This window comes from Colossoma macropomum, unplaced genomic scaffold (genome assembly GCF_904425465.1).
Source record: "Colossoma macropomum unplaced genomic scaffold, Colossoma_macropomum, whole genome shotgun sequence".
Lineage (NCBI taxonomy): Eukaryota > Metazoa > Chordata > Actinopteri > Characiformes > Serrasalmidae > Colossoma > Colossoma macropomum.
The window spans coordinates 18,043,356-18,067,136 of NW_023494788.1; the positions used below are offsets into that span (position 1 = coordinate 18,043,356).

The window sequence follows — 23,781 nt, forward strand, 5'->3', positions numbered from 1 at the left end:
TAGAAAAACATGAGTTCTTAATTCTTGATTCTTTATTTTGGTATATGTGATGCACATAATGGTTTATTATGATACTCTGTATTTGAAACAAACTGCCATTGGATTCACATCTTGTTTACGATGTGCATAGGAAGTGTAATGTGTAACTTTTGTTCTTTGTTGATTATTAACATGGTTTCTTTTAAACACAGTGCACCACAATTCCTTCTGTTCATTTGTATAAACTGTTTAGAAATGTGTTGAGCAGTTTGAATCAAAATGCCCCCACTTTGTGTTTATGTGTAATGCACTTGGCAATAAACTTATGAAGTGATGACTACCCTTGCTCCCAATTCAAAGCCATATTTGAACTGAAAGTATGCTGAACGTGCTGGGTCTCCGATCTAGATTCGAATAACTCTGTGTGTGTGTGTTTTGGGGCATAACCAGTCATTTGCTCCATGAATGACTCACTCTGGCATGTTCAGTAGACACTCCCTACGGGTCTGGCAGAAGTTATTTACGGGTAGAAAAAAAATACAGCCTGTACACTGACGCTTAATTACATCCACCAATATGAATCTTCTTATTTTAACAGAAAAAAAACGATTCAGTATGTGAAACTCTTCTCCGACAAAGTGGAGAAAAGGCTTAGCCCTCTCAAACATGTTGCACTCACTCTGTCGTCGGACCGTACACATGGCTAGTCGGTACCTTGGGAGCTGTAGTTCTTTGGTGGTTTTCGAACAGCGTATGGGTGTGGCCTGGGAATGCAAGCAGAGCGCATGCAAATAAACTACAACTCCCACAAAGCGCATCAGCTCGGAGACATTGGCAGTTGAAGAAGTTCTTTTTTATTATTTCCAGACCAGGGCTGAGTCTTCTGTCCAGAAACAGCAGTTGTGGTAAGTTTAGCATCCTGACAAAAAAGATAAATAAAGGGTAAGTTAGACGAATCAAACGTTTGGTTCTAAAAGAGTTTAGCAACGTATTTAGTTTACGTTATGCACTGTTGGAGGCTTAGTGTATTTCTGAGAATATTAAAAAGGTTTAACCTTTTGTTGTGAAGCGAGCTCACAGTACATCGCTAGCGTTAACTAACTTACAGCTTAAGGCGACTTTCACCATGATTTGGGATCAGGTATCGAGAGTAGCTAGCCTGCTAAACGATTTAAGTTATGCGCTGTTACGTTTCCGTATGTGTGTATATAAGTTAAACACATGTGCCGTTAAGGCAGTAAATTGATGTCATATGGACCCAGACTAATAATATGTGGACATTAATCGCAATTAATGAAACGTCAGATCCTCCGGAGTGAGCAGAATAGGTTAACGTTAGACGTCTGACAACAACACAGCAACACTAGCGTTAGCCACGTTACTAATCATAGCTTTGCGAGGGAGCTGGCTAACTTTTACGTTTGACTTTGAGCTCGTACCGTAGCTCACACATGACACGTTGCTGTTTAGCAATGAAAATTTTCAAGTAGTATCTCGCAACTCTTATGCAAACTTGACACGTATCAGCTAGTTAGCAAGGATGCGTAGCTCCACTCCAGCTTTTCTGGGTTCACTGTGGAAAAAACTGTCAGGAAGCAACGGCAAACTTACAAAGGACGTGTAGCTTTGGGCGTAGCTTCAGGTGACACACCAAAATACTTGTCATTTTTTTCTCCGCAGTAACTTAGATTAACCGCTTTTTGCCCCTGGGGTGGATAAATTATTAACTGCTTTACAGCATCTCTTATACACGAGGATGAAGTTGGTTTCATATTAGCCCGCTTCGTGTTCGCATTTTCCCGTTCCACCTTAAATTTGAAGTGGGACGGGAAAATTCGAAAAGAAGCTGACCTCAGCTTCGTGTCTTACATGCAGCCTCTCAAGTTACTCTTGTTAGTTTTATTCCATGTATGGCCAAAAAGCAAAACCACCACGTGTACTTTACGGATATAAAATTATACAATAATATATTTCATATATTTCTCATAATATTTCACTGAAGACTAATACCACCTATGCAAGAACACGTTGGTAGGTTACCATTTTTGTCCTCTCTTGTGTGCTCATGCAAAAGAGTCTCATAAGTCTCATCAGTGAGACATTCGTGGCATGTTACCACTTGTGTTTTTATGTACCACACCTCACTCTGCTACTGTCATTTAGAGGCATGCAACAAAAAGGTAGGCTATTACAGGTTAGCCTGAATTTCTAGTTGAATCTTCATTCTTAGCTGATAACTTGCGTCTAGGCAATTTTTTTTTTACAGAATTATTGCATGGCAGTGTTGATTGTACTCATTTGCCCACGGATGAGGGTGGTCTGAATGGCAGAAACAAAGACGCTCATTCAGTAGAGTGCAGAAGCAGAGCTTGCTTTTAACCTCTGAGCTACTACATCACACATTACCAAAGAAACTAACAGACCCAACATTGTCCCAGATGGTGCTTTCCAGAAAGATTTTATAACTTCTACGCTTGTGATATGACAAAATCAGTTAGAATACACATTATCTGTGTTTACCAGATTCATCAGTTCACAAGTCATAAGTCACACTGCGTTTGTTTTTCCACAGTCAGAGTGCTGCAGAAGAGAACCAAGAATGGGTACCGAACCTGGTGCGGTCCAAATAGTGACCGTTAATAAGGAGGATCACTCTTTTGGCTTGGACACAGAAGCACTTGAGCGGATACTGCTAGCGCCTAAGGTCCGAGACATGGACGTGGTGGTGTTGTCTGTTGCCGGAGCCTTTCGAAAGGGCAAGAGTTTCCTCCTGGACTTCATGCTTCGATACATGTATAGGAAGGTTAGTTTCCCTGCCAGTGCACTTACAAACAAACACGTCATTTAACTGTGTGTGGCGTGATTGAAAGTGATCCAAAACACCATCACTTACCCTAAATGAAATTGATCAGTCAAGACAGCAGCCCCCTTGAAGCTTGAATTTTGCCTTTTCTTTTGTCTGTCTTTATAGAGAACAGTCTGTCATACGGTGACAGAAACAACATTAGAAAGTGTGTTTAAAATTACTTAACAACATGGTGTCGTTTGAGGCTAGGGTGTGATGATTTTAGTATGCAGTGTGCATACTGGTAAGGCTAAGAGCTTCCATTACTTCATAGCTATGTTAGCCTTATAGCTTGAGGGCAAAACTGAAGAAGCAAACTTTAGACACCAATCATGTCTTGGCTGATCGACTACATTTGGGCTAAGTTGAAAATTGTGTAAATTATTAGATTTTTTTTGTTATTATTTGAAGAAAAGCAGCCTATAAATGTGCATGTTAAACTGCCCTGTTTCTGTCTCTAACATCACTGCATAATAGCACTATGCAGGACAAGGATAATGTTTCATGTTACTATCATCATTTTATAGATGGTCTAATCTGAACCAAGTTATAATTTCTTCATACAATTCTTCCATCTTTTCGTTCGGTTTGGTAGTCCAGTGAGGACTGGCTTGGGCGGGAGGATGAGCCCCTGACTGGATTCTCTTGGAGAGGCGGCTCAGAACCAGAGACCACTGGCATCCAGCTGTGGAGTGAAGTCTTCATCGTGAGGAAAAGCAATGGCAGAGAGGTACAATGCATACAGATAGATTAGATAGTCATAACGCTCCCAAATAGCTGCATGTTCACAGAGCGTCAACAGAGTTAATCATGACTCAGGCTTTTCTGGCTCAAGATTTAGATTTTTTTTTCACTCACTGTCAGAATGATTGAGCAATCTGAATTTGTGTAAGCTCTGATATCAGGGTTCGTGCAGTCGTGAATCAGTGCAGTGGGGAAAGGGTTTTTCTGTCTATGTAGTGCTGCAATGAAAGATTTTGCCCTATTTGGCTAACTGACCCAAAGTTAACATCATTTGTATTTTATTTAGTAGTCAAATGTTACACCTGATTGTGAACAATAAGGGTATAAACAGTTTATAACTTTTTTTTTTTTGGTCTCAAGGTGGCAGTGTTGCTTATGGACACCCAGGGAGCCTTTGATCACCAGTCCACCGTGAAAGACTGTGCTACAATCTTTGCCCTCAGTACCATGACCAGCTCGATACAGGTACAACCATAACTCTCAGATTTCTTCATATCAGAGCATTTTTGGTATTGATTGATATAAATATTGTTTTTTTTTTTTGTAGATTTATAACTTATCACAGAATATTCAAGAAGACGACCTACAGCAGCTTCAGGTCAGCCCGCTATTCAACATCCAGCCGTAAATTACACAAAGCCTCGAGTATTGTTGGCACCCTTGGTAAAAAAAATACCTTGAAAAAATATGTTGTTTAACAACAGTGCACTGAAAATATGATAAAAATAAGGCAACACACACATATATGTATACACACAGACCAGAAATCTAAAACAGCAGGCTTATACATTTTTTGCATGTCACACTGCGTGAGATGCTGCAAAGACAATCTGGGCCATATTCCATTGCAGACTGTGTGACTTCAGTCAAGCTGCAGGTCAGATTATACCAGTGGTTATCAAACTAGTCCTCAGGGTTGCTGAGACGGTCCACATTTTGCCTTGTTTGCCCTATGCGTTGTGTTGCAAGTTAGGGTCCAGCAAAAAATCTGGCTTGTCTTGCAGTCCCTGAGGACTGGATTATACAATAAAGATTTTATGACGATAGGTGTGCGATGCAAGTAAATGAGGGCCTCCTGTGTGCACCTTCTTCGAAGAATAAAGTAGCGCAACTAAAAAAAGGCCTCGGCGTTGTTTTGCCTCAAAAAACCCACATTAAACAGTGAGGAGGGAGAATTGGGAGCCGTTCATAGCTGGTAAAGAGAGCAATATGGAAAGTTCATTCTCCAAAGGGAAATAGGCCCATTTTTCTGCCCGTTACATGGTAGTTAGCTCTGCCATTCCAGGGCGGATCACACTATATTACTATATGTGAGCTGAGCGCTGGGCCATGCTAATTTACGTAATCTAACATGTAACACGTCAGTAGCATGTCCTCTTTCTCTCTCTCTCTCCCTCTCTCTCTCACACACACACACACACACACACCCACACACACAAACACACATCATTCTAAGCCACTCGTTTTGGATGTTTTTCACTTCTTGTTCACAATTCCTTTATATTTTTTGTTTGCGACAGCATTATTGTGACGAAATCGCCTCCAAAGCTGGAAATTGATGTTATTTGTTGGAGTCTATCTCCTAACAAGTCCCCAGCACTTTTGAAATTAAAACAGTCCTACAACATGACAGATTCACTATCGTACTTCACAGTGGGGTTCTTTACTGCATGATCTTGACTCTTTTTGTGACAAGCCCACCTCTTTTGGGTTTTTCTTTTGGCCAGTAAGCTGTATCTGACCATAGGACCCAGTTTAAACCAAAGTTTTTTTTACTTTCACTCTAAATTTGTTACTAAAATAAATTCTTAGCATTGGCGTACAATTGATTTGTAACATAATGGTACTGCTGTTCATCCATGGCAATCGTCCACTGCGTTCGTCTACGCACTTTTTCACATCAAATTCACATTCTACAAATCTCTACCTAAGTGTCAATGTTCACATATGATGATTTTAAGAAAAAATCTGTGTGTATGAATGATGTTTACCTTTGTAGTTTGACAACAGCAGTGGCTCTCTTCTGGCTAGCCATCCAAAGCTTTTGGGGTTGGAGGTGGTGTCTAATTGTAGTTTTGGAGACTTGGTGATCCTGCAATTATCTAAGCCTGAAACTTCAGAAAGTTTAGTCTCTTGAATCATCCTTACTGGGTGGGGGAAAAATACACCTACGTCCTCTTTCAGACAGGTTCATCACAGCTCCAGCTGCTTGAAACTCATAACATATTTTCTTAATAGTGGAGTTTGGTGTCTCAAGTGTGAAGGTAATTTTTTTAATAGCTGTTGTTTGATTTATGAAGGACTCGCTTGTGGGTGCCCTCTGCCATTTTGCATTCATGTTTTTGATATAATGGGAGAAATAGGAAATGGCCAGGCTCCCCTGCACTGGCCCTGTTTTAATAGCATCAACTATTTTCATTACACTAAGGCTAGCTTTGCCTCAGTGTACTTTAGTGGTTCTCAAAAGCCATTAATGTCCACCATGTCCTCACACTGTCATGCTCCACACTTTCTCTCTGAGAACATGGATGAAACAGCTGTTTTTATCAGGCCTGTTCAGTGGACCCAGTTGCCTGTTGTGCCCTCATGCGTTCAATTCAAAATCATTCTTCAACTTGAATGATAAACCTGTCTGTTCAAATAGGAACTTTTGTTCATTGGTAATGAAAGATTGATATTTTTTTAACTGATAGCAGTGGTTAACAATTGCTTGTGTTGAGTAATGGTTAAATGATTAGTCATTTGCATCCCACACACATCCCACATAATCACAATACTTAGCAAATCTTTAAATATATCAGTAGAATTGTATTGTAGCTCAAGTGTCATGAATATATTGTATGGTGAGGCCTGTAGAGATTTCAACCCAGGTGGTGCTATTGAGGCAGTTTAGTGTAGTCTTTGTGCATTAATTTATATAATTATTTTGTCTTTTATATAGCTGTTTACAGAGTATGGCAGGCTGGCAATGGATGAAATCTTTTTAAAGCCTTTTCAGGTAAGAAAAACCTCTTTGGTGATACTAATGCATGACATAATAAGAAAGAGGAGACACACAATTTAAAGAACAGGAAGGGTGGTTGTTTTCCAACATTTCAAAATGATACCATTTATTTCTATGAATCACATCACATTATAGGGTCAGGGATTTAAACAGGAAGAGCTGAGGGCTTGGTGTGCAGGTAATGAGGGACAGGAGGCACATGACTCACTTGCAATGCCCTGTCTTGAAGTTTTTGACCATTAAAAAATGTTTAGCATGGTTTAATAAATCTGTGCAATAGGTTACGCTAAACTACAGCACAGAAAGAGAATGGGAGGAGTTTAGGAGAAGAGGAAGGAACTACTAAGTCATTCTGGTCCACAGAAGCAGTATCTTGTCCACAGAATCTAGGTGGCACAGCATGAGATATTTTTTCCATGATAAAATGACCCCCCCCCCATCCCCCCGTTCCACTTCCCACAAGAACAAACACTTTTACTTTGACCTTAATATAGAAGTTATTGAATCACAGAAAGGGGGAATTCCACTGATTTTTCACAACGTTTGCATAATTCAGTCGCTGAGATGTAAGCAAAGTCATTCCAAGTGGTTTGATGTGAAATGGTTCAGAGAAAATTACTGACTTGAATTTCTCTGCAGTGGTGTTGATACGAACCAGGAACCATGATGTCTACAGTGCAAATATAGCCAATCCGAAACCACCACGCGTGTTCTGAGTTTTTATATGTAATGTTGATAATGGTAAAAAAGTTCTGAAAGAAACACTTGTAATTTTGTTTGAGTACAATTTTGCCTTACAACACCCTGCATGTGCCTCTCCACCTTGAATGGCTTTTTAACAAAGTTTTAGTCCAAATCCTTATCTCAGAACTATCATGAAGTAAAGTCCTGAAATAACCTGAGGATATTTCTCTGCTTCGTTTATAGTAGGTAAAAGCTGCAGGGACTTTTTACAGACATAAAAAGTAACTGGCATGACAGATTAGAATAAGACTAAAATCATAGAGATACATACATGTATACTATAATAATTACATTACCGCACCTCTCCATGGGAAAAAATGTATCCTGTCCGAATAGCGCTTATATCTGTGAAGTCGCATTCAACAGTCTCTCACATTCACTTTTATTATCTCTCTCCGGCATGTGTCCTGGCTTCTTCACAGTCACTCATGTTTCTGATCAGAGACTGGAGCTTCCCCTACGAGTATGACTATGGATTGAAAGGAGGCAGTGAATTCTTGGATAAACGGCTTCAGGTAGGTGCAGTTCATAACTGTGGTTTGGATCATTGACAAAACAAACTAGTAAAAGGCTAGTAAATGTTATGAATTACATAATGTGGATTTTTTTTTTTGCTGATTTTCTTATGTATTTCATTATTTATAGTGCAATTATATTATATATAATAAGCTGTACTGGGGCTGCATGATATAGACATAAAAGATGATGTCTGATAAAGTTGTTGGATATCATGTTGACAATATGAGAAGCGATTAAGGCATTATGAGAAGTGCATGTTTGTTGTGACGGTAGCCATTACTACTTTATATTGTTCTACCATGCAGTCTGCGCATTCTACACTCAACACTGTGAGTGAGAATAGTCATCACGCTTTAAGCATTTTTACAGGTTAGTACTTAAGGATAGAGTAATTTTATAAGCTGTGCATATGCATGTTTTGTAATTGGCCATTAGCCGTATGGTTAAGTCCAAGTGGGAGAGGAGGGTGGGTTTCTAATGCTACACTCTGCCATTCTAATTGTCACCTTGGCACTGCTTGTGTGAGGTAATGTGTGATGTGTTTATCACAGAAACTCAAATTGTGCTAACGATAAAAATGCTATTTATTGTGCAGCCCTAATCTATGCTATATGTCCAGTAGTTTGTAGACACCATACAGTGTTTCTTCTGAAATCAAGGGTATTAATAAGGAGTTTGTCCCCACTTTGCTGCAGTAACAGCTCTACTCTTCTGGGAAGACTTAACATTAGATGTTGCAACATTGCTGCAAGGATTTGATTGCATTCAGCCACAGGAGCATTAGTGAGATCAGCTTCTGATGTTAGACGATTTTTTTTTGGATAATAAACGCTTATCCTAAAGGTATTGGGTGGAGCTCACCACTCCAGAGAACACAGTTCCACTGCTCCACAGCCCAGTGCTGGGAAGCTGTATACCCCTCTAGTGAACGCTTGGCATTGGGCCTGTAGACCTTAGGCCCATGTGCAGCTGCTAGAGTGCCCAATTCTATTGGCAGTGCTTTTTCTTTGGAGAATTTGAACACCTGTGTCAAATTCACACTTTAACTGCACCTTAAAGTAACTGAAATCACTAATTACAGGGGGTGTTTGCATACTTTTGGACATACTGTCTTAATTCAGTAACCTGCCAGTATTCGAAATATTACGCTTGGTTGTCTAAAAACTATTACAACAGCAGTTTTTGAGTTTGACTCAGTGGAGTCTGCATTAATTTCTGTACATACAATAAGTCCTTTACTTGTCCACTTGTCATTCAGGTGAAGAATTCTCAGCATGAGGAGCTGCAAACAGTGAGACAGCACATTCATTCCTGCTTCACCTCCATCTCCTGCTTCCTGTTACCTCACCCTGGCCTGAAAGTTGCTACAAGCCCTTCCTTCCAGGGCCAACTCTGTGGTACCTATTGCTTACATGTTACTTACTAGTTAGCAGTTCCACATCCATGTTTTTTTTCTCATGGATTTGTTTTAACTCCTTTTTGCTTTTTGATCATTTTTGTTCACTTCCAAAGGCAGCTCAAGTCCTGGAATACCACTGCACAGTTTTGTTTATTTGTTTGTTTTTTTAACCCTACACCAACTGGGACATCTGGTTGAAAGTACTTGACGGTTGGTGATTTAAGTTAGGTGTGCATGAACAAAGTTTAAAAATTGTTTACAAAAAATGACTAGCCCTCTGTGTCTGTAGCTGAGATCCCTGTTATGAGTACACAGAAGAATGAGGTAGTGACTTGCTAACAGTTTGGTCCCTTTAAAGGTGTGAGAACAAAAATTTGCAAAATGTCATCAGTGCTGTTCCAAGTATTTGAATTAATATTTTAATTTTGGGACTCCGAATGTCTTTAAGTAAAGGAATAGGAAATTGGGACATTTTTTGAGCATTCCTTTTAAGAACATTACGTTTTTTCAATAAGCTCTGTGTCTTTTTCAGATATCAGGGATAATTGCATTCAGAATGATGCTCTGTCTCAGCTGGTCCACCACCCACTCTGATTTTGTTGCAAGCATCTCTCTCTGTGTTAAACTTCACTTGCGGGTGGTTTTAATTACATAACATATGAGATACCTTTACACTACCATTCCACCCATCATTGCAAGTTAGCATAAGACAGTAGAAATATTCTTGAGCTTGTTTTCTCAATAGGCAGCAGTTGCATATATATATATATATATATATATATATATATATATATATATATATATGAACCTTGATGCTGGTTTCCTTTCCAAAGACTCTGATTATATATATATATATATATATATATATATATATATATATATATATATATATATATATATATATATATATATATATATAATGTGTGTGTGTGTGTGTATTTAGATTGTTTTGATTGTTGATTATTTTTTTTGGGTCTCCACTTTTGAAGAATGATTGATTAATTCTGCATATTCATTTTATTGTAACTTATGCCTTTAAGTTATACATCTTTCTCAGTCATTTTCGGACAAAATATCTTCATTTTTATTTAAAGCTTCCTATTGTCTTACTAATTATTTGAAACCTGTGATGTCGGGCTAGCATATTAGAATCATTTTATACACTTGTCTGCAATCAAATCAGTTTAATATTGTTGAAAACATTGATTCCAAACCTTTAATCAGCGATTTCAATCTTTTCAGCTCTAGTGTACATTTTGTAGGCTGTAGATGTGTTGTATATTTTTTTTGTGTGTTCGAAATGGTAAACAATCATTTTGCTGCTCAGTAGCACTTGAGTGGACTGTGAGATGCATCAGTGGAAACAAGGTTTCACAGTTCACAGTAAGCAAAAGTGTGAATGCCCCCAGTCAAATGACGTGTTTTCTTGATTTTTAAGTGAAAAGAAGTTAACACATGCTACTAAAATATGCAAATTTTAGAGTATAATTTCTACTTATTTGAGTTGAACATGGAAAAAATCAGACATAAAATATAAAATATGACAGAACTTTTGCACGGACCAATTTTTATTTTTTAATATTTAGTATAAATTGTACAGTAATTATACATTGAAATGTACAGAAGTGTGTTCTCTGTACAGGATATGTACTTATTTTTGCTTAGACAATCAACAAAACCTGATTTGACCAGGGGCACCCAAACCTTTGCACACAACTGTAAGTGCTGACTCATTTCTTAAGGGTTTTATGATCCACTTCCCCTCACTGCTAACCATTTTGGGACACACTTTAATGAGGTGCAGGAACATGCAAACGGAAGTAGCGTGGTGAGGGTGAGGCCTTAGGAAGGGACAGGGCTGAGGACTGTCCGCTTAGGCACTCCTCGAAATTTTACAAGAAATGGAAGGTGGCCATTAGCACTCAGTCCATACAAATTAGTGTTTTGCTCTCCTGTCTGTCTCTTAGATGTGGCTCCAGAGTTTAAAAAAGAGCTCTGCAGCCTGATTCCAACCCTGCTGGATCCTGACAAACTGGCAGTGAAAGAGATCAATGGCAACAAAGTGACCTGCAGGGGCCTGCTAGAGTACTTCAAGGTAAGCACCCATGTAGTACCCCTGGCCTGTTCAGGCATTTGCACCACTATGCAGTTTTCACTTGTGCTATGTTTTTATTTTAGTCATACATCAAGATATACCAAGGAGAAGACCTACCACACCCAAAGTCCATGCTACTGGTAATTATTATGCCTGACATCTCTTTGGACATATCTTTGGCACCTCTTCAAACTGGCTCTGAAATGGTTCCTGTGACTCTGTGACTCAGTTTGTGTTGTTCTGACATCTGTTATTCTGAGAAACAGACCCTGTACATGTACACAGATTTAACATAAATGCAGTAACCCAAATTTTAGCTGCATGAGAACTGCATTTTTATGATAATATCAAAAACAATGGTCTACTTTAATTTTGATCACCCACTGACTGAAAGAATGAATATGCAACTACATACAGGCTCAAGTCTTCCCACACGTTACCAGTTTCTATTTTATAGTCATATCCCAGTCTTCAGAAAAGTTACAATTGTTATGTGTTGACTCATTCAGGCTACAGCAGAAGCTAACAACTTGGCAGCTGTGGCATCCGCAAAAGACCAGTACTACAAGGATATGGAGAAGGTTTGTATGTGGCCTGGAATTGACTGACTGCACAGAGTTAGTGTTACAGTGTTACATTTTTCCCAATATATTACACTCAGTAAATAAATAGAAATTGTGTGCTAAAATTTGCAGATAAATGCTATAATAAGTTTGTTCCCCATAGAGGATACGTACTTATTTTCACTTAGAAAATCTACAAAACATGTCATTTGACTAGGGGTGTTCAAACTTTTGTAATTTGCATGTTAAAGATCATGTTAGAAATTTGTATGAAATGTCTTACTGTCAACTGTTGAAGCTTTAAGCTCATTCTTATTTCTGATTTACAGTTGCATTTATAAGTTCCCTTTGTAAACTTTAATTATTTAAGATAAAGGAAAAAAGAAATATAAAACTTCTTACTCCTTTTCTCTGCTAGGTGTGTGGTGGAGACCTTCCCTATGTAGCGCCTGACTCTCTGGAAGAAAAAAATAAATTCTTTTTGCGTGAGTCTCTCCATCACTTTGCCAGCATAAAAAAGATGGGTGGGCAGGACTTCTGCAACCGCTACCAGGCTCAGTTGGAATCAGAGCTAAATGAGTTATGGGAGTCTTTCAGCAAACACAACGAGGTGAGAAACATGAAAAGAAAAAGTACATTTGAACATGAGAAATGATTTATGTTATAGCAATGATAAATTTTCTCCCTCTTTCTCCCCCCCGTTTTCAGTCAAAGAATGTTTTCAGTGCTTTTCGCACACCAGCCGTGCTTTTTGTCCTGGTTTGCCTTCTGTATGTGCTCTCCGGACTCTTACTTTTCATTGGCCTGGGCAGTGTTTCCTTTGTGTGTGACTGTATGCTGGGGCTGGCCATGATCGCTATGCTCACCTGGGCCTTCATTCGCTACTCTGGCCAGTACCGAAGTGTCGGCTCTGCCATAGACCAGGGTGCTGGAGTGTTACTGGAGCAGGTATGTAAAAAAACAACACAAGGTAAACCTAGTTTTGCTGGACCACCATCACCTGAAGGAATTTGTCACACAGGTGTCTGTGGTATAGGATATAAAAAAAACTTTGCATTATGTGCAGGGTGGTCCACCTGCCCACAGTGTTTGGTGGATGCCCAAATGTTACCAGCCTCTCAGATTTTTTTACACTTTTTATTCAATAAATGTATTATTATTATTATTATTATTATAGTAATAATAATAAAAAATATAATAATTATAATAAAAATGACAAAGAATTTAAATAAGTAGGATATTTAGTAAATAATTCAAGAGTAAGAGTATCAGTGGAGTTTGTGCCTGAAAGAGCCACTGATACAAACAATAAAAATAACAATACAAAAAATTTGCCTTTTTGTGGATTATAATTTGAACCACAAAATAATTTGATAATTTGATTCTTTTTTTATTGTGACATGCTGTGTCTACTGCTGTTTCAAGAATTATTCCATAAAGACATGTATTGCTCTGTATCAAACTTAATTTGCACAGTAACAGATTTTAGGATTGTTAAAAGCATAATAAGACTATCTGATTCAAAGGTGATTTCTGCTCACACTGCACTCATACAAGTGTCTGCAGTTATTCAGAATCATGTGTTAAGTCAGGCAAATTTACATTTTTTCTTTTGGGAGTGTAAAAATATGAGCAAAATCCATGTTCTCAAGTTGATGGCTAGCATGCTAATAGTGCTAGTATTATAATTTTATTATTCCAAGTTAGCTGATGTTACATTGGAAAATGTTTACATTGAGCCCATTTTAAAAACAATGATCAACACATGATGATACTATTCCAGTTTACATTCTGGTGAATTTAATACTAATACTTGAAGGTGAGAATTTCGATCTGATACGATCTCAGACATACAGTACTCAGCATTGTGGTATTGCAACTTTTTGTCTATCACATTTGGTCATCAACTATTTCCTTTCTTTCCTCTAGGCTACAGGCATGCTGAACAAGACAAGAGGCCAGGTGGTTACACAAGAGAAGAAATCAAGATAGCTTTTCAGACAAATCCAAGATTCCAGAATGAGATGCAAACTGCACATATTTTGACACCAAATATTGGTAACACACTTCTCTAAACATGGCACTTAAACTTGGCTTCTTCTACAGCTTCTCATTAAAAGGTGCAATCAGTGTGTTTTAGCATAGCAAACAGGATGCCAGATTTGATCTGCTCAATCCAAACGGATAATGATCTGCTTTTTTTATAAACAGCTGGGTTTATTATCCATTTTTCTACATGTTTAAGTTTGTAGTAACATTTTCTAAGTGGTGCTGTTGCTTGTGGAAATGTATTGATTGTATCTTTTAATTGTGAAAACCATTGTGTTGTTTCTGAACATCAGCACAAACACATAAGTACAAAATCACCTGCCAGCATATCAGGCACAAGTGTGGTTTGCCACAAGGGCTTTTCTCCTTAAAGGAGCTGAAATGATTAGTTTACAGTGTCTTATTTTAATACTACCAAAGACTTTGCCCTTTGTAGTGAGACTCGCAGGCACCTTCAATGGCAGTTTGGGATGCTTAGTATTGTTGTACTGCACTTGTCACAAAAGGCTTTTCCAAATATATATATATATATATATATATATATATATATATATATATATATATATATATATATATATCCCTGCTCATCTTTGTACATGATTAGCCATGACTTTATCAAGACTTGAGCTTATACTGTGTAAAAAATGTAACCGCACTACAATACGTGGCATTTACAGAGCTTTGTTATCTTGGCACCAGCATGGGACCATGTATACACATTCCATCTTTCTGTCTTACATGTATTTTTCTGGGGTTTTTCCCTCTTTTTTCTGTGATTCTTTTTTTTTTGTATGGAGTTAGTATGGCAGTCTCTGCACTGTGTTCAATATACCCATGTAACTCCCAAACAATATTCCCCAACAAACCCAAGTATAAGATTCCGATATCCCTTTTGTGGTTGTGTGTTTGCAGTGTTCTCATATTCCTGTGTTTTGGGAACCATACTTGTCAGAGAATGTGTGGTCATTGTAGCATTGAAAGTTAGATGAAGGATTACTTTTTGTTTTGTGTTCACAAAATCGCATTTGACCATATGTATGACATGCTGTCATTTGGCCATCACTGAATATTTTACAGCCTCGATAAGCAATAATTTCACTATAATGTGAAGGCTTGTCTTCTTGAGTTCTGTGTCGCCTCATTGTAGTTTTCTGGATCACTCAGGGATGATCAGCAGCATGTCATAGATGTGCTGAAAAGTGATTTAGGTTTTGGATTTGGGTCTTTAGTACCATGTCTATTAGTCTCCATCTTTCTCTGTTGCTGGTTGAGTTTTATGAGGGTGAACAGGTCATGTTCTTCTTTTTTTCTTTTTTTTCTTCCAAAAGGTTATTTTGTCCGCTTCCCTGTTGTATTGTTTATTGTAATCAGTTTAAACATCGGGAGCTGGCCGAGTACTGTTAAAGCACATTCTAAACACATTCCAATATACCTTTGCCTTTAAATTCATGAATGCATCTTAATTGAACACTCCTCAGTTCTTGTGGAGTTTACACCTTTAACAACCAAGGAAATGTTCCAAAAATGGACTGCTTGCCCAAAAGACAATATATTTAAGAAAAATATACAGTTTGTGCACTTGAGAAAGAACAGGGCTGAGAACCTTGTTTTTGTTTGAATACAAGCAACTCTTAAACCAAATACAAAGGCGCAGTTATGGACAATGAGGATCCGAGTACTGATATCTCGGTCACCTGTCCATCACTCACATTTCCCTGATGTTTTTCCGCACAGATTCCATGTCTTTGAAGCCTCAGTTGGGGCCTCTGCTTTGTGTGTTGTACTTCATTTATTCTGTCAATAAAAAGGACAATGCTTAAACTGCTCTAATGATTTGGGGTTTAATACATGCACCCCATTCATACAGCATTTTATTGTTACATTACCTTATGCATTCCATTAATAAAGTTACAAGCATGCCATATCCTTGTGTTTTGTTGTGTTTATATGTGCCATAGATCAGCATAAACAACTGCAATGTAAGCATAGCATTGCATGATTCAGTAATATAGGTCAAGTTTTGCACACTAGGTGTCAGCATTGACTCGTGCATGTCTTTAACACGGTAGTGGTGCCATGCCTTCATTTACATAAGCACAAGCATTCATTTGTGACCGCAATATTACAGACGGATGCCAAATCTCACCGTGTTGGACGGATGTTGAGCACGAACCATTTAAAAGCAGAAAGAATCTGTACGGTTTTTTCAGTGTCTTCGGTTTTACTCACTGCATCAGTCATGATGCGTCAGTTAGGGGTTTCAAACGGAGAGGCATTTAACAAAACGACAGGTTTTCTCTTGTTTTGTCTTTTCTCCCCCTCCGTCCATCACACATTAGTGATTTCTCCGGTTTCGCCGCGCGCCCCCTGCCGCGTGCTGCGCGCGCTACCGCCGTGCGAATCAGAGCCCTCCTCGTGTCCTTATATGGCGATCGGAGTCGCGAGGTGCCGGGAGCGCGCGGCATTGGCTGCTGCTGCTGCTGCGCGCTCACGGCTGTCACCGTTCGCTTCCTTATTTGGAAGCGAGTTAAGCGAACCTTAAAAAAAGGGGGCAGAGACAGACAAAAGGGTTTTAGAGCCGGGCGGCCGCATGCCTCGAGAATCGATGCTGAATGGAGATTTCACTTGTTAGCATTTGCTTCTTTCAGTGCGGCAAAAAATATCGCAAAAATCGCTTCTACCTGGTGGTTTAGGAGACGTGGTCTGCTTTAGCGAGCCTCGCTCCTGCTCCGCCATATGTCTCATCAGGGCCCCTCCAGCTCATTGATATTATTAGTACAGCTGATTTAAGCTTGAACACGCTGCATAGTTTGAAATTTGTGGCTGCTGTAAACTGCATCCCTGTCTTTTACGAAACTGCATCCCATAATAGTATCCAGGCATTTAATACCTTTTATTGTGCATATATTTTACAGTAATGGCCTCCAGCCTTATCAAAAGCGCCCCAATTACAAATGTACTTGTTAGATAGCAGTGCTGCCAGCCCAGTACCAGCTGATACCTCGCACCATGTTAGATGGGTTCATGACTACCACACAACATGTTTAATGGGAGTAAAAGTTAATACAGTTACTCAGATTTTCACTCATGATTCGTCTATTTTTTTATCTGAGGTCTCTTTAGCCAGCAAGCCAACTCTTAAGTAGCTACGTTTGTTATTTTTGTTTGTTTGTTTTACCGCTGGCGCGTATTTATTGACTGTCGGCTGACTAACTTTAATTTCTCTGCGTTAAATCAAAATACAGTATCGTTCGTGGAGGTAGCAGACAGGACTCCATGTCCCATGATGCTTGCCCGAAGCACGTGACCGCCCGTGACGCGCTCGCTCCCTCCGCCGTGGCGGGGCGCGCGCGCTGAAGGGCGCGTCCGTGCGCTGAATCAAGAGAGCGAGGAGCAGCAGACTGCAGCACAGCTCATTCAATTCACACCCAGACGCCGACTCACTCAGAGACACAGCCATGGTATGTCTGCATTCGTCTATTATTCATCCTCACTGTCAATAACAGCTTTTTTTGAGTGTTTGCATGTTAGTGGGCAACGAGTTTTGTCTTTAAGCTGAACACGATCTGATTTTCTCCGGATTTCTCTCTCCAGCTGTCCGACTGACGCCTTTCTCCGCTCCGGCAGCGCGGCTAACTGCTGCTTAGCCTGCTAGCTAGTTCACTCGGTCTAACGTTAGCTGGCTACCGCTGGTCTGAAATGTGGAAAATTAAAACCTCCGCTACAAAATATACGGACATCTTCATTGTCTGGCGCTTAAATATAACACACTCGCCTGTTCCCGATTGTCGAAAGTTTGCTCATGAGTCGCAGATCTGTGGATGCGGTGAAAATGACTAAAATCGACCCAAAAACAACTGGCGCCATTTCCTCACTCACCCTTTTATTTCCGTTAGTTTAGGCCCAGCAAATGCCGATCTTGCGTTTTTTAGTGGATCATTTTTCCCTTTTTGGCTAAGCAAGTGTGGGCCTTACAATTCAAGCACGATATCAGTCTCATGGTTTTGTCTGGATAGTGTGCCTCCAGAATCCGCCCGGTTTCAGGGTTTTCGCCGAGCCGGTGAAGCATCGTCTTCATCGGCCGACGCTAACGGCTAACGGGCTAACGGGTTCCATCCTTTGTCTCAGTATGGCCATCCGGAGCATCCCGAGGCGGTAAGCGTGTGTTTTTCCTCGCCGATTAGCGAGCGCATGTATACGCAGTTAGTAGACGTCTTATTTTGTAGAAGCAGCGGTGTATTTTTTTAAAAAACGTCTCTTTTGTGGATTTGAGTGGCTAGCACATGGGGAGCGCTGCATTGGCCCGTGGCCCCACCCTAACTTTCCTGAATGCACTGACCAGCTCGGTTTATTCCGTCCACTCGCGAAATCGGGAACAGATTGTCGATCGTGAACGGCTCGTGTATGTCGAGAAGCCTTAAACCGCGAATACTGCCTGTGTGCTAATAGTAAGGCGTAAAATCGTCATTTAAAGAGGAAAAAAGTGCGTTTTTCTTATCGGCGGCTGCGACGTCGTTCTTCCTGGTTGTTCGCAGCTCAGCCGAGCGCCGCGTTTATTTATTTTTATTTTTGGAGTAGCAGTATTATTAAAACCAGCGAAAATACTCGGAGGTTTTATGAAGACTGCGACGTTTCCACAGAAAACCGCTCGGGCCTGATCGTCTCCTTGCCGTATAAAGTGAGTCGTAGTCGTGCAGTTGAAATGAGGGAGGCCCGAACTTCCTCACCGTTTTATATACGCGGGCGAGCAGTATCGTCTGCTGCACTCACGCTGTGGTCTTGGTACAAACCAGCTCTGTTTATGGTAACCGCATCATCACTAAGATTGCAGATAAAAAAAAAAAACCTGAAGTAGTCATTTGCAGTGAGGGCTCACTCTTTTTCCGGCCGTGTGAAGGAAATGCCGGTTCCGGTTTGAGAAGTCGCCCCTTTTCTCCTGTTTCTAAACCCTGCACATGTGTGGAAGGCCCACAGTAGTAAGTTAGGCCTCTGGTGTTTTTTCACCATTGCCTTTCTTTGGCTGGGAATCGTAATTCCTTTGGTTATTCGAGTGCTCTCTCTTTTGCCAACATGCAGCTGGTTTAGTCTAATCTCAGGTGGAGAATACTGCACTGTTACTTGAACCTTGGCTTTTGATCACGGCCTTTGGTATTTTATGACAGGAAGAGAGACGTCGTCTAGTGTGGCCCTTTTTCTTTTTCAGCATTCTGACATACTCTCTGACCTGCCGTTGTACTTAAAACGTTATTTTAAAAGAACTGTTAAAGTATTTAAAGTATTAAATAGTTTAATCAGTATTTTTCTAAGGCTTTTGATGCTTCTTTGTGAGTAAAGAAGTCTGAACATGTTTTCTCTGCTGATATCGGTCATTCACACCCCTGAGCAAATCCATCCACACCCTTTGTACACACATTTCCTTAAAGTGGCTCACTGATGCAGCCTGGCCCTGTAGAATTCAGTCTAGTCTAGTCCTTCTTGAGTCCCGTCTCCACAATGAGTTCTAATATGATACGCTGGTTATTCAGTGGCTGAACTGACACCCACTTGTGGAGTCGGGTTACTTGTTGGTTGTCTCAGGGGTTTGAGGTTTGAATAGTTTTATGGGTTGCAGTGTTTAACAGGACAGGAGAGGTTTGACGTCCAAGATGTAGTTTGAAATCTCTGTTCTGGAGCTCATCTGTTCCTCTTAGTTGTTGTAATGGAAATCAGAAGACCTGAGTAGGTTTATAGGGCTGATGTGACTCAGGCCGTTTTGATTTTGACAGTAGCGCCATTGTGTGTGCGGTTAGCCTGTGCTTAGGAGCTGCAGGACTAGCCCCTCCTTTCTCTGCACTCCTGCTGTCACAGCTATATGGTCGTGCCTTGTTCACGTACTTTCGTGGGGAAACGTAAGGCTCACTTTTTTTTTTGCGTAACATAAGAGAGACCCACCTTGAAACACTGCAGCTTATCGCTCTTAACAACCAATGTGTTGTATATTTAGCGAACAGCCAAACACTCCCATCTCTATATACTGATTCTGTCACAGGCTTTATGAGGAAGTGTAGTTCCTTTTCTCAGTGTTCATGTGAAATAGCATTCGCTTAGGGTTGTAGTGTCATGTGACTTGAAAAGAATCATACTTCAAAGGTACAGAGTTGAGCCTCTCCTTACTTCTTATTCATGTGATTTTTATGTAAGTGTAGGGTTTCTTTCTTAATTCTAGTTTGTTTTAATTGTCTTTGTGGCACCATAACCACAGCTAACTGATGTCACCTAACTAACTAACTTTTAAACCAGCTGTCCTTGAAACACGCGTTCATGCTGAAAGGTTTAGGCCTCCACGGGTCTCCTCATGTTTCCCACGCGTCAGTGTTTTCCTACGTCTTACTGCAAAGTCTGCCATCCAGGTAGTTCCAGTTCAAGTTGTTTCTGATCAAGCATGTCAGTAATGTAATTTGGATTGGCTTTTCTGGTTGTCATGTCGATTTAATCCTAGTCTCACCCTCACACAAACGTGTTTGTGCACAAATACCCATTAGCTCATTTACTTCCCTTTCCGCATAGAGAATCATTGGGCAGGTGCCATAGTGATACCATGTGACCATCTCTTTTCTCTTTGTGTGTGCCTGCAGGCCTCCGGAGTTACAGTGGAAGAGAATGTGCTGACAGTCTTCAATGAGATGAAGGTCCGCAAAGCGCAGGCCAATGAAGAGGAGAGGAGGAAGAGGAAGAAGGCTGTCCTGTTCTGCCTGAGCGAGGACAAGAAGAAAATCATCATGGAGGAGGGCCGTGAGATCCTCCAGGGAGATGAGGGAGATCCCTACCTCACCTTTGTCAAGATGCTCCCCCCTGATGACTGCCGCTACGCCCTGTATGATGCCACATATGAGACCAAGGAGACCAAGAAGGAGGACCTGGTTTTCATCTTCTGGTAAGGGATGCTCACAATAACTTGCAGCACTGATGGAGACTGTAGTTAATGTTTTAGAATAGGTTTACACTGTCCTGATGCAGCAGCTGAAGCATTTTTATTTTTTTAAATATGCTCTCAGGGCCCCTGAAAATGCTCCACTTAAGAGCAAGATGATCTATGCTAGCTCCAAGGATGCCATCAAGAAGAAGTTCACAGGTGAGAATCTTGGACGATAGTAATTAATTTTGGTTAAATAAGATTCTTAAAAGGTGTGACTTGTACTACAGTTTTGAGTGACGTTTTCTGCCTATGTGATGCAGGTATCAAGCACGAGTGGCAAGTGAACGGTTTGGATGACATCAAAGACCGAAAGACCCTTGCTGAGAAGCTCGGGGGATCATCAGTGATCACTCTTGAAGGGAAGCCTCTGAATGATTGAGGCCAACGCTTTTGAGGGGTATAGCTGTTCATTCCGACATTGGTGGGGCAGGGGGGCTTAGCAGGATTGTTTGCAGGGCTGGTGGGTGGGTTCTTGTGGGTGGGGAGGGTTGGTTGAAAGTGACAGTTTCCAAACTCCACAAAAAGTAGGCTGTCATTCCAGTTCACACATACAAAGAACAAAACACAAAAGAAAAAAGATCTTAAAAAAATAATTTAAAAAATGATGAAGGATGATGATTATAAAAACAAAATATAATTGTAAATGTGCAGACAGGTTTTTGTTCTTTCCGGGTTCCGCTTGACTGAAGGGAAAGGATGAGACTGAACAGCAACCGTTACTATTCAACTATCAAATCTACAGAATACTGTTCATACCTTAATTATACAATGAAGGTTTTTTGTTTTGGTTTTTTTTTGTTTTTTGTTTTGGTTTTTTTTGCCAAACTTCTGGTTAAGTTTAAGTATGTGTAGAGTTGAGACTAGGTGTAGTACAAAACAGTTTACTTCAGGAGTGGATGCACAATAAGTATCAATAATAGCATTTTGGGGTCACAATTACTCTCCTTCCCCCTTTTTTTCCTTTCTTTCTTATTTTGAAATTCCAAGTGGCTTTTAATGATTCCAGCTCTTATTTGCAAACATTTCCAAAACCATGGCACTTGTGTCAAGAAATTTAAACACATTCCTTACACATGTAAAAATTCTGGATCTGGTGGCTCGGATGCCTGCTGATGAATTGGTTTGATTGAAGGCAGAATGGGATGAAGGAAAGATGGGCAGCGACGTATTTGAACAGCCTGTGTACAGAGCTTTGAAGGATATTGGATAGTGGATGTTTTGTATCGTCTCCTTATCTCTAATAAAAAAGGCACTAAACTACTCCCCTGTTATGACTGGTTTTATATGAAGTTTGTCCATACTGAACTATTTTATTTCATGAAGTGGCCACTGGTTCCCTTGCTCTTTAAGGTCTGCCTATTAAATTTGAAGTTTCACATTGAAGTAATGTATGTAAAATACAGTATATGCATGTGTTCCTTCACTTTTTCCACATTTTGCTTTATATTTCATTCAAAAGGAATTCTTAAACAAAATAATCTTTGTTGGTATTCGTCTTATGCTGTCACTTTCTACTCTGGTAATTTAAATTCATATGATTTATTGAATGTGTGAGAAGTAGTTAATTGCACTTGTTGCAAATTCAATTGAATGGACATTTGGAAAGGTCACTCCTTAACTTTTTCGTAGGTTCTACAGTCCACTGTGCACATAAGAGCAAAAAACACAGGGCCATGGCTTGTGTAGACCTTGTGCGTTATGCCAAGTCAGAGAGAGTTGCTCAAACATTCAAAGTTCCTAGGAGCACAGTGAATAGGAAAAATCTGGAACCTAAAGTCTTTCAAAGCTGCTTGTCATAGCTAGCCAAGAAGGATTGTGGTCACTTTACCAGAGGTGGGAAAACCTGCCAGTATGGCAGCCATCTCTGCAATAATATGTCTGTCATATCTTTTGATGGAGTGGCTAAATGGGAATTAAAATGATCTGATTTAGACTTTAAAGATTCTAACAGTATGCAGACACTGATTTCAGCACTGTATCTGGCAAAAACCAGGTACTGTGCTCATGTGGTTAATACCACCCATATGGTGAAGCATGGTACTACCATCATGCTAAGACGATGTTTCACATAGAAATGTTTGGAAGACTGTCATTGAGAGAATGTAGAAAGCAACCAAATACTGAGAGGATCAAGACTGAATGCCAAAGGACAGATCAGAGCCCCACTGAAAATATGGGAAAAGACCTGAAGATGGCCGTTCAGATGCTCCCCAGTCAGTCTAATAAAGATTCAAAGGAAACAGGAAATGCAAATTAGCATAACTTCTGGGTCTTTAGAGCAAATTATCTGAATAGTTATGTAACCTTTTTTGTTTGGATTACTAAAATGTGTTCAGTATGTCATGGGCATTACAGTGTAGACTAAGGTAAACAAAAAAAAAATGGAAATTTTTTCACATTAGAAGAAGTGAAGTGGTCTGAATGTTTCATAAAGCCATTGTGAACAGTCTTATGACTGTTATTGGATCTTTACCTAAAAGGTCTGAACAGCAGTTGCAGCTGACCATGGTTTCACTTCCCAAAATCGTTCTTGTGTAATTGCCCGAATGGCTCACTGCAGGCTTTTAGTTAAAGCAGCCCAGACCTTTAATTATTGCAATATAAATCCCAATCATATCCCTAATAATCCTGCCACTGCTGTATACTGTATTGTTGATCTGCTGCTCCTGTCACTTCCTTATTTATGTACCTGAAGCATAATACAGTGTTCCTAAGAAGTAATCCATGGATTGTTTAGGTAGGTCAGCGTTACCGAACGCTGCCACTACGACTAGATTTGGCCTTCAAACTACTGACCTGTGCCATAAAGCCATAAAGAATCAGATTGAGGTGTAAAAGTGATGATATTGTTTCACTGTACTCCATTTACCTTTATTGATCCATCA

At 39.9% G+C, this 23,781-nt stretch overlaps 2 protein-coding genes across 3 annotated transcripts; both read left to right on the plus strand.

Moving 5' to 3' along the window:
* The first annotated feature begins 779 nt into the window (after window positions 1-779).
* atl3 (atlastin 3) lies at window positions 780-15,865 on the plus strand. 2 transcript variants are annotated; one of them, XM_036568701.1, is made up of 14 exons: window positions 780-884; window positions 2,552-2,782; window positions 3,420-3,554; window positions 3,929-4,033; window positions 4,116-4,166; window positions 6,510-6,566; window positions 7,739-7,831; window positions 9,094-9,232; window positions 11,202-11,329; window positions 11,413-11,469; window positions 11,839-11,910; window positions 12,311-12,502; window positions 12,601-12,840; window positions 13,822-15,865. In XM_036568701.1, exons 2-14 carry the CDS (start codon window positions 2,579-2,581, stop codon window positions 13,882-13,884), a joined length of 1,536 nt encoding a protein of 511 aa, XP_036424594.1. In that variant the 5' UTR covers window positions 780-884; window positions 2,552-2,578; the 3' UTR covers window positions 13,885-15,865. The 2 variants fall into 2 exon arrangements, with proteins under 2 accessions (XP_036424594.1, XP_036424595.1); XM_036568702.1 differs by having other exon boundaries at window positions 812-921.
* A 1,412-nt stretch (window positions 15,866-17,277) lies between these two features.
* Window positions 17,278-22,157, plus strand: cfl1 (cofilin 1). The gene is made up of 4 exons (XM_036568705.1): window positions 17,278-17,402; window positions 20,556-20,854; window positions 20,976-21,052; window positions 21,157-22,157. The coding sequence occupies exons 1-4, from the start codon at window positions 17,400-17,402 to the stop codon at window positions 21,273-21,275; spliced, it is 498 nt and encodes a 165-aa protein (XP_036424598.1). The 5' UTR covers window positions 17,278-17,399; the 3' UTR covers window positions 21,276-22,157.
* Window positions 22,158-23,781: the final 1,624 nt, after the last annotated feature.